Genomic DNA, 11,194 nt, shown 5'->3' on the forward strand with positions numbered 1-11,194 from the left:
ATATATATATATATAGTGTTCCGGTGGCAGACGCATAAGGATACGTCACAGTTATGTGGTTCCCACTTCTAAATAACTTTCGTTGGGCATTTTCTCATTCTTCAGAATGTTACCCAAGGTGCTCGAACAAAGCTACTCCTAAATATTCGAAAGCTAGCAATGAGAAGCTCCAACTTATCACAAGCCGAAAACTCATTGGTCCAAGCCCCCTCTACAGGACCTAGTGCCACAGCTGCCCTGCAGAACTGTCTAACCGAAGTATGGAATGTGCTTCAAACCCCACTCAAACCTTGCTCTGCTACCCTGGCCTCCCCCGAGGAACATCAGACTGGCAAGCTAAACTGCGTGGTTGACCATTCGAGTCACAAGAATAATGAGATCAAAGACGGCGTTTGTCCAGCTTCCAATGAAGAGAGTCGTCCGTCTGGTCTTGCGCAGAACTCACAGTCACCTGATTTCGACATCAGGATAACAGCTTCTAAAAGTGCTGGTGACCTGAGCGGTGATCACACAACCCGAGGTACTTCTGTGTGTCTCCCCTCTCAAATTATGAACTGTTTAACAAAAGGCAAGTTAATCCTGATTGTCGTTTTTTTGTTTGTTTTGTAGTTCAACGCTCGATTACCCGAGATTCGCACGATGCTGGCAGTGCTGTTGACGTGGAATTAAGCGTGATTCGATCCGAGAAACTTACGCCCTACTGTATCTTCTTCACGAATGTCCAACGTTTTTAAGTTGAACAGTGCGGTGCCATCTTCTTGTTTTATTGAAGGCTTGTGAGAATGGATTCCATTCAACATCGACCTCTGCTTCCAGAGTTCGGCTGGTCATTATTTTATCATCTAATTCGTATGTTGAGGCGGTGCGTGTGGACGACGAAATAGTTGTTCAATGTTAAGAATCTGCAGGGGAGCTCACAACAAACCATGAAGGAGAAGAGATCAAATTATATAGTCACATCATTTCCGGATCTACTCTCCTGAAAGCACCGTCTTTCAGGTGGCAGCTGTAGGCCAGGACTGAAACGCTTTCCGATCTTGGACCTTTTCTCTAAGGACGATTCGGACTACAATGACTCAGAAATGCAACTTTCACTCCCAATATTCTAGCAGAAACTACATGTGTGTCTGCACCGTCCGCTCATCAGTGGGTTCTCATAGTTTTAACACAACGGTCGTAAAATGCCGGATAACATTACATGGTGTTGTAAGTACAGATTCAAACCAAAGAAAACAGCATGTGACCGTATTCTCCAATGATTGGGCGTGAATCCATCAGTTTCCAAACTAAACGTGTGTCCGATCTGATTTCGGTTACTTTGTACTCACTTGAAACCTAGCAGTGTGCTATTATGCGGAAGGCTCAGAGTTCGAAAAGGGAAATTTCGAAGCCCTGGAGAGGATGAAGAGCACCAAGGAAGTGGATCGACTGGTTTAAGGCTGCGACACAAGAAGTGGGATCATTCAAAGAAGACAACCGGAGCCTAGAGGAACAGATTTCTTTCCGTGATTCTGGTTTGTTGTTCCTATCCAGTTGATGTTTCACTAGTAACCTTTGGCTTATCTGTTGCCGGGCGACATGGCTCAGTGGTTAGAGCGCGAATTTACTGACCAGAAGGTCCGTGGTTCTAACCGAACCCCTGCCTGTCGACTCCCCCTGTCTAGGCTGGGGTAACCTGACAATATTCAAACCCTCGTGCTTCCTTCGGGTGGCATGGCAGTCAGGCACTGAAAGGGTGCTACGGCTGACAAGTGGATCACTAATATTCCTAAGATGAACATTTTAAAATTTGGAGGGGCGGTACATTGCAACTTAAAGTTTTTGTTCAATCGCTTTGGTATCTATTGGACACTATGATTTGGATAAAACTTTCAAATAGCCAAGAGTTTCGATGCCTATTGCACTTCTTTTTTTCAGTCTGTTCTCGTCTGTTGGTCAGTTCTCAGCCAGATTCAGATTGTTTTGTGCGATTCGTTCAGCTGTTGGATATCATCGGCAAGCATCCCGTGAGTTCAATTTGTGTCCGACGTGTATTTTCCTATCTGACATTATCTACTGACGTTTTGAAGCTGACTTTGGAAGCTTTTTTAAATTACTCTATTAAAGAACCGCAAAAACATCTGCGTTTCTATTGCATCGACAAACTTGGGTTTTTTCTTGAATATGTAGCATCACACGGTACGCTCCAAACGGCAATACCCCTAAGACGATAACAAATCTTGTGGTTCGTGAATTCGTCACCTAATCTTGATCAGTTGCACTGCGTTCTGTCTGCACCCCTGTTACCTGCCCTCCTCAAACTCGACAGTATTTTTCGACACCATGGGAGCTAGGAAGTGTGGATTAATTACCTAGTAAGTAGCTAATAGAAAGTGCGATGCCCTAGTCAGGTTTCTACTATTCCTCAGTCTTCATCTTGTTGCGTCCCACCTCAGAGTTAGGGACTTTTGTTCCAGAAGCTCTCCATGTTCAGTCGGAAAGCGGTCAGGCGAGATATATTAATGTCCCCCGAATAGGAACCACTACCAGGGAAATGTATGTTGTTTTCCACAGATATTATGTCTTATGAGGATCCACACTAAATCGTGGCTGGTGAGGAATGTTGCTGTGCACTATCGAGGACAGAAGTCTTGTGTTTTGGAGTAGCCATACACACTTCATTTGTACACTGGGGCTCACCATTAACGCAACGAATTCTAGCGTGAGCTGCTGATTATTTTCTACTCATCTTAGTTCATGTGATGTTGAAACCCGAAATTTCTCTTAAAGGCATTTTTGGACAAACACAGAAGCCTGACGGCCTCGTGGAAACAGCAGATTTTCTCGCTGGAAAACTCACTGGCGATCCATATGAGCACGGACCCATCTCGACCGTCCCATTCGGTTCCCAGAATTCATCACGGAATCAAACTGGGCCGTAAGAATCCAGCTTACATGGGCTCAAGACACCAACACGCAGTGCGGAAACCTTCAGTCCACTCTGGAGAGATTTTCTGTCCAATGCCGTTAGCACCACAGTCGTCCGGTGAGAGATTCGGCGCTGCTACCCAGGCGTTCTTTCCAGAGACAATTGATACCCATGAGAAGTTGGAAGTGCCAGTACAGCCAATGCATTCGGTGTCCTCAGAACGTGTCTCAAGCTACATTATGGGTGGAGACGATGGTTCTTGTCGGAGGCATAGCGTCCCGATCAACCAACTTCAAACAATTCCCATTCCACTGAAATCTTGTCCTGGGAGACGAATGCCAAGTCCGAATCCAGGTTTCATGCCCAGTCGAAAATCAAACGCTAATGTCAATCTTTCTGCAGCAAATACCTGTTCAGGCGCGACACAGGCTTCATCCGACGTAGATGTGTCACGCCTGTCTACACAGTTTCCGGGAGCACGATTCCCTGGCCCTTCGAGTTTCGAGCATTGCCTATCCCATGGCCTTCGACGCGCTCTTGTTCCACCCGCAACTGCCCCGCCCACAAGAATGCCTTCACCATCGGATGTGCAGAGACAGGCATTCTTCCCGCTTGATTCGCCTTTATCAAGCGGCCGACCGGTGTACCCGAGTTCGTTCAGTACGAGTAGGCTCACACTAGATGATTTGTCTCGGCCCGGGTTTTCGCCACAGTCACTTTCGAACGTATCTGCTCAACCGTCAACCCTAACCGAGTTTGGCCAGCACGTGAGTGTTTGAACTAGTGCTCGATTAACTATTCTTAATCTCGTACCCACCATAACAGTTTCGTTGTGGTCTTTCGTGCTCAATTATTTTTACGTCTAATTGTCAAGTCCTGGGGACATACACCAGGCGTATCTCTGATCTCAATCTGCTGGTCCCGTGTCTTTTTTTCTGTGCCTGTCTCCTTTTAATATCCCCGTAGCCTGGCAATATGAATGTGAAATTTATGCTTACGCAAACACAGGTATGAGAATGTGCTAGGTTGTCTTTAGAAGAATTATTCAGGGTACGCTCGAACGATCACTAATATACAAATAGTATGCATTCTTGACAAGTCTTTGCTTGGTAATAATAGCACATTCAAGTTGGGTGTGGAATGTAGTCAACCTACACACATGAAGAGTTTGAAAGCTGCTCTTCGTTTCTAATGAGATTACTACTGAAATAATTCGTTGTACGGACAATGACCTAATCGGAAAACCATCGAGTGGACATCAAAATCCAGTCATTGATTTTTCATCCTCCACTTTGCTGTCTTTAGTCCATCAACCTTTCTTGTTTACTTTTCCTCTCCACAACCGCAAAATTTTGTGGCTTCCAAATTCATCTAGACCGTTCTTTTCTTCCCGTTCTCAACTTGCTCTTCATACTGTCTTTTGTGGATGACTGTCTTCAGTCTCTTGACCTCTACTCTAGATTATCACTAGAAGTGGACGAACATAGTCCACTGGTGGTCATTTCTCATCTTAGCCGGTAATGAACATGCTCACACACCCACATTCAGCCTAGTCTCGTGGCGCTTGGGTTTCCATCTTCATCTTTGACTGGTCGTTCCTCCCAGGCAACCACACCCGCCGAAGTAAGCCTATTTTATGAGTATAGAAACCGAGACTAGTGATCTTTCGGCCTATAACCTGTATGTAAAGAAAGATTCATAGTCAGTCCCTCTCCAAACTTAATGAGCGCATCGTCAGAGCAACCGTTTGCTTGCTTGTCCTGATGCACCAGCCCTCAATGAATGAACCTGTCTCATTCGCTGGGATGTCTAACTAGCGACTGGTGAATGGTTTCATGTGTATCCACTTGCGAGCCCTAATAATAAAAGTAAAAGCTCGTGTCGCGAAGCTTTTGGGAATGTAGCCGTTGCACAGGTAAACGCATCCAAGTGTTCATATGTCGTTGGTGGGACGAAAACACGGTTACGCAAACTGCCGAACGTCACATTGATTAGACCAGGTGATAATCAGTTTATAACTCCAGCCCACGCTCCTACAAACCTAGTCTGACCTCGCCCCACACAATTACGATTGTTTCCCAGCTGGTTTGGCTACTGTTTTTTAATTAGATGGAGAAGGAAAAAATTGGCATTACTAACTGATGAGCGAGGTCCAAGGCGATCGATATATGTACTAGCAAAAGTACTCCCAAGCCATCAGAACGAAGTCCTTCTCCGCATTCCATCTCGGAATGTGGTGAATAAATGATGGTTCGCGTTTGTATCTGGGTCGAAATTCGTAATCACGGGAGCTCGAATTTAAAACGGCAAACCTCGTGCGCTTTCCCCCCGACTGACTCAAACATGCAAATCGAAACCAAAATCGTTTTTGTTTTTCTACTCATAGGCTTCACTCCTCTTGACAGCCTTGATCTCATGCACTCCGCGTGTCGCAATACAAACTCATCTCGGGGTAGGTGGTTGATGGTAGCCTGTTCATCCATTGTTTTGAACTAATCACTTCGACAAAGTAATATGAATGAACCTGTCTTTAATGTCTAATGTCGCTTAAGGCATCATCAGCACCGTTGACCATTATTTCCTGACATCCACAAAACCGAGATTTGAGGGCTGTCGATATGATCAGATCAGTTATAAACAAACTGCTCACCTTAGTTATGCCTACATAAGCCGTCAGGAGAAAGTTACCAAATATCACTGGCAGGACGAAACCTCAAAAATTACCAAATCCCCTAACACGCTACCGTCGACCCACGAGTGGTGCGGAGGAACAGTAATTTAATCAAATGTGTAGAACCCCCATCTAAGAAGTTGTCACCCAAGAACCCTATCAATACGTGAGCAGGTGATTTAGTTTCTGGGATTCAAGGATGAGCTGTATTCTGTCCGTCTAAATGAGAGTTAATCACAGTTTTAATGGGACGCTTGTGGTCAGAAGGTTAACTTGCTGTCGACTGGAAGGTCGTGGCTTTGGGACTCTGAGTTTCGTAAGATGCATACTGATTCCCAATAAGGATGAAGCGTAATTGCAGTGCTCCTCAGCTTTTCAGCATGGGCTGGCTTCACCATCAGGACGAAATCAGGAGCAGTTTGGTTCTCAAGTGGCTGTTTAGTTTCACCCATCAGCGGTACTTTTGTTGTTCCTCCAGATTTACCTGCTAACCATCACGTTATACTCTGCCGAGATATCCGTTGGCTCCTAAATTGGCATACCTTGGGTGGGTTCATGGTGAACATGTCCAACCAATTTCAGAAACGGACCAAGGACAATGGAACCGCTAAATTAGGTGTGAACAAAAGCCATTTAAAGCACCCACGGACTACTGAATTCTGGCTGCCCGATTGCACAACCTTACAGAAAAGTTTCGTAGTAGTCTGCACTTCCAATTCGAAGTGTCGATGGGATATTTACTCGTGTAGACATCCCTGTCTAACTGTGCAGTTAATTATCACGCTTGTCTACCTGTCTGTCTGGTTGCTAATGGGAGAAAACGGTACTGTGGATATCTTTTGCAAGCAGGTTGCATACTTATACCATTATCTAACGAACGGTTAATGCCAGTCATTACGACTTTTATTGATATGTTAAGCGTCCAACCAAACCATCCATTGTATTTTTTAGTTCCGTAAACGCTCATCCTTTTTCAGCCATGTGCCAATGCACCGCATCCGAAAACCGCGGCTTCCTCGGTGCATCGAAATGCTGCACCCTTGCGTCTCTCTCATCCAGAATCTGTGCGTCACACTACTGCGTCGAATTCGAAATCTACCTATGGTTTGAAGCCTTCGTTGGCAGTTATCCCGCCAATGCTTGATCTACCTGCCACGGACAATGCAGCTCCGTCACAAGGATATCAACCGAACTATGCACAGCTACCAGATAAACAGATCATTCAGGTGGAAGATCAAAGGTCTTTCCAACCGGATACATTCTCTTCAGGATTTCACAACTATCCTGGTCGGTTAAACTGTTTGTGCGGCCAGCCGTCACTCAGACCTGATCAGCCAAAGAACACCGATACGCATTGGACTTCTGTGCCAAACCAAGTGTACCTCGATGCCTATACGGCGGAAAGTAGGAGCCGAACAGATGGGCCGAGCAAACACCCAGGAGTGGATGACCGTATGGAATGTATCGAACATGATCTGGAGTTACTAACCCGAAACGTGACCGAGCTAGCTATCGGCGGTAAGTCAAAGCAGTATTTACTGAGCGATAGAATATCTGGAGAGCCCTCCTGTACAATAGAACATAGAGTGGACAATTTCTTTCACGGTCTGTCGCAGGTTTACCACGTAACATCTGTTGATTAAGTTTCTGATGTCAACCGGTGGGTTCGACCGGGTCAACTATGCAATTAGGAAAACTGGTTTGTCATTGACAGGAAAGAGGATCGACCGAACCAAGCGGGAACGCGATGCAGGCGTTCGGTGCTCACCTCAGATTCGTAGTTCAAATCGTGTAAAAAGTGGCCGCACCTCGAGCCGCATTATCAACCAGCATCCACACCTGTATAAGTAATTTTGATGGGAAGCGTTTTTGTTCCTGTTGTTATGAGACAGTTGACTTCCGTAAATGCTTTCTCCTGCCCAGCTTGTGGGATTTCGCGGAGAAAGCTGCCTAGTTTTCACCGAGAACTATGGTGCACTAGGTGCGTCAGCACTAGACACGGAACAGTAGACTAAATGGCTTAGACCCATTACCGCTGTCGGAAACGACTACCGTTCTTGTTGAAAACGCAGTAGCTCCCATCATCCACTTCGGATTCCATGGTTTCGAGACTCACTTACTGAAAGTTTTGTCAAAGAACCTCGGTTTCATAACATGTAGTAGGTTGCAGTAGTTCTCGTAAAGCGCTGGCGGCATCTCATAACTGTTGGCAATTTTGTCAAAACGCCCTAAAAATGTACCAGTTTGTAAGTTTTGAAGTTCATGTTAAAAAAGGAACTATTTTGTTCTCGATTGTAAGAGTAGTGAGAAGACGGCCTTTCTACGCCATTAGCTGCTCTTCATATTTTATATACTTTTATTCTTCTTCAATTAACCGACGCAAAAACAGCACCACCTACCAGCTAGGCTTCAGCTGGTTATGTAATATTTTTGTATCAAATTTTAGTTACCTGTAATCTTTTTTCTTCCGGACCCTGGGCACTTTTTTAACGTTCGCACTAAATTGATAGACCTCTCGACATGGAAGTAACAGAGATATTTCACCGACTATGCGGACCGGTAGCTTTTTTCCAGCCGTATGACTATCCACTGCGTGCTTCACTGGCTTCATGTATGAATTACAGGCAGAATGAAGCGGGATATTCGGAAGACTGTCCTAACACATTTGTCAAGAGTCCACTGGTGAGGGTGTTTCCAGTTTGGTCTGAGCTTACTTTTACATTGGAACGGGAACAATGGAGGCTGTCTAATGTTTGGGTTCCAACTACTGTATTCCCGGACTTCGTCTGTCAGTGTCTCTAATGGCCAACAACACAGTGGCGTCCGAATATACGGTCGCCGCTGCCAGATAGTCAACTAGCATTCCCCTTGTGCATGAACTGGACAGAAACGACGTGGATTGCAAAGCCCGCTTCCCAATCAGTCTAACAACCCGACGTTTGCTATGTCCGAGTGCTGTTCCGTGTGGCCAAATCCTCAGGGCCATGGTGGATTTTACATTCCCAGTGATTATGTTTCTGAACCATTTCTCAATATGGAAAGCACTGCTGTATATACTCGTTCCATGACAAATATATTGTTGTCACATCGGCCAGGTTGGTGTTGAAGGCTTGGGTTAAAACACCCTGATTTTGGAAATCACTTATGTCGTCATCAGTCTTCCATTATCGGCACAGTTATGTACGCCTGTTGCTGAGGGTTCGAAATGCACTCAAGTCCGTGTGGTTGGGTTATATGTTTGATTAAAATGGTTCTCATTTCAAGAGCAACGGATTTTAGTTTGTCATCAATGCACCGAAAATGTAGGGGCGAACGGCTCAACACTCTTCCCCCCAACCTGATGATAGCCTTGAGTGAGCAAGTTTTCAGTAGCACACTTTAAAAATGCATCTATTTTTGACACCATATGAAATTTTAGATTATGGTTAGGGCTCACTATGAACTTCTGCACGTTTGAGGGTTGGTGGTAAGTGACCTTAGGAGTTAGTTGGGCGGAGTTTCGATCGGCTGATCACCTTACGATACCTGGTAATCAACGAGTCAAATGTCTAATTCTCCCGTCAGTCAGTCAGATTTTGCAGGGTAGCTACATGAATTAGCGTGAACCTTACAGTTATTAGGTGATGCCATCATGATGCCCGCATGAGTAGCTTCAAAGGGGACCTACGCGAACTCGGTCTATTTTGGTTATATGGGGGCTCGGTTTGCGAAACGTGATTTCTGGTAGCGCTTCGAAACATGTGTTCACGCCCAATTTCGTTCTTTTCTTCCATAGCATCGGTGATCAAAAACTAAACAAATTAACCTGCTGAAGCCCCCTCTCCAAAAAAATTGTTGACTCGTCCCTTTTACTGAGGTCAAGCCCCTCCCAGCCAGATGGTCGAATCACTTATATTCAGGCGTTTCACTTGCGTTTCTTGTGAAAGCCTCTCTCCATCGGTACTTTACCTCCCGGCAACATTCTTTCGTCTTTCGGTTTCCTTGCGGTTCGTCATTTGGAAGGTATGCATGCGCCATCGGTTATTTACCCCCTGGTGTCCTTGCATATCCGGTGCCACCGTCCAGTGAGGCTGAATAGACTGCTTGTATGCCCTGGTCATTCGTTTTATGCACAGTACCATTCGTTCTCCAAACAACTTTCTGTACGTTCTCGGTACGACTCCCCCTTATCGCTCTTCTGTAGTTCATTTACTGAGCATTTCATTCTCCTGTGGTCTTACTTTCTAGATTTCGACTCAGCAGCAGAATGACGAGACCAATCAGGCGTAGACCCACCTGGAATCGAATTCGATCTCATATGATCTCTCACTACAGCATATGCTTCCCTGTACCCATTTGTGTCTGCAAGCTGGTCTTGTGTAGCTCTTTGCGCTCTGAGCATCAGTGCATTTGCTATTTGCTGGACACCACGAAGGCTTCCCCACAACTGTACCCCTACTTTACTCTGGACCTCCTCAACAGTGTTACTTTTCGTGGGAACCTGTGGTTTATCTCTTGTTGCTGGTCAATTAAATTGTCCTTTATCCCACGATTCTCAACCATGCGTATGTGTTTCTTTTTCGATGAACAGTATTTATATCCAACCCGGACCCTGGGATCTTGGTTAACTTATTTATTGATTTTTCTTACTCTACTAACCATCTGTGTGATTCTGTTTTTATCTGTTCTAATACTTGATTTCTTATTCTCTGGTGCTTGCCATATGTCCTTCTTTGCCAACCTTGCACACAAACCGCCTGATTTTTTGACTCGCGTCGACTGGAATCGACCCGATATAACCGCATTTTCGTCCGCAAACTCAAGCACGGATACCGACTACCGCGCCATTTCTGCTCATCCTTTGTTGGTTTCGTTCACAGGCAGGACCTAATCACTTTCCTGGTCATTATTTTGTTTCCGTTGTGCGGTGGATTACCTTCTTTATTTCGCTTACCTCAAGACCAAGTTTTGTATCATGCTGGCCGCAATTCTTATCCCCCCTCTGATGTTGTTGCCTCGGCTACTTGCTTATCTCTCTGTTCAAATGCGTAGCTTCATAAAACTATTACACAAGTGCAGTACTTTGGTGAACCATTCATGGACACGTTTCCTCTCTTTAAAAATCCTATTAAAGAATATGACAGGACTCGGCAATAACACTTTGTCAGCTGACATCCTGTCACGGAACGCACCGGCAAGGCTTTAGAATGCGCTCTGGATACCATCTGGAGTACAACCCTGTCGCCATACTGACAGCGCTCGTCATGCCCGAGTAACCATCAGGCAAGGCGCCCACGATGCAGATTTGCGCGAACTCAGATGCCCGTCACCCTGTGCGTATTAGTGGGCCCTATCAGAAATCGAGAGCCACAAAAAACGATAGAGTTTTTTGGCACTTTGATTCCGTTCACAAATCATCGCCTCAGCTGATATATATACATGGGATATCATATGGCCTGCACCGAGATTCGCGATACGATGAAGGTTATTTGCGTCGTCTTCGAATGTAAACGAGTTGATTTTCCCGGAAAATTACCTGGCCGTGCGACTATACGCGAAACTTCGGTCACCAAAAACGTTGGTAAGGTTATTCCACTCAGAAATGAGGTACGAGAGCTGGAGATTTGCAGCTGGGT

General features: G+C 45.3%; 1 protein-coding gene across 1 annotated transcript in view; it reads left to right on the top strand.

Annotated features, from left to right (window-relative positions):
* The window catches only part of T265_02894 (hypothetical protein), a gene marked incomplete at both ends in the record, with an annotated part of 23,837 nt that extends 13,205 nt beyond the window's left edge, over positions 1-10,632 (top strand). The window contains 5 exons of the mRNA XM_009167247.1: positions 106-520; positions 1,918-2,006; positions 2,770-3,675; positions 6,557-7,097; positions 9,807-10,632. Coding sequence (XP_009165511.1) covers positions 106-520; positions 1,918-2,006; positions 2,770-3,675; positions 6,557-7,097; positions 9,807-9,829 — 1,974 coding nt within the window. The remainder of the gene's footprint in view (positions 1-105; positions 521-1,917; positions 2,007-2,769; positions 3,676-6,556; positions 7,098-9,806) is intronic.
* Positions 10,633-11,194: the final 562 nt, after the last annotated feature.

The sequence above is a fragment of the Opisthorchis viverrini genome (genome assembly GCF_000715545.1).
Source record: "Opisthorchis viverrini unplaced genomic scaffold opera_v5_40, whole genome shotgun sequence".
In the NCBI taxonomy this organism is placed as follows: domain Eukaryota; kingdom Metazoa; phylum Platyhelminthes; class Trematoda; order Opisthorchiida; family Opisthorchiidae; genus Opisthorchis; species Opisthorchis viverrini.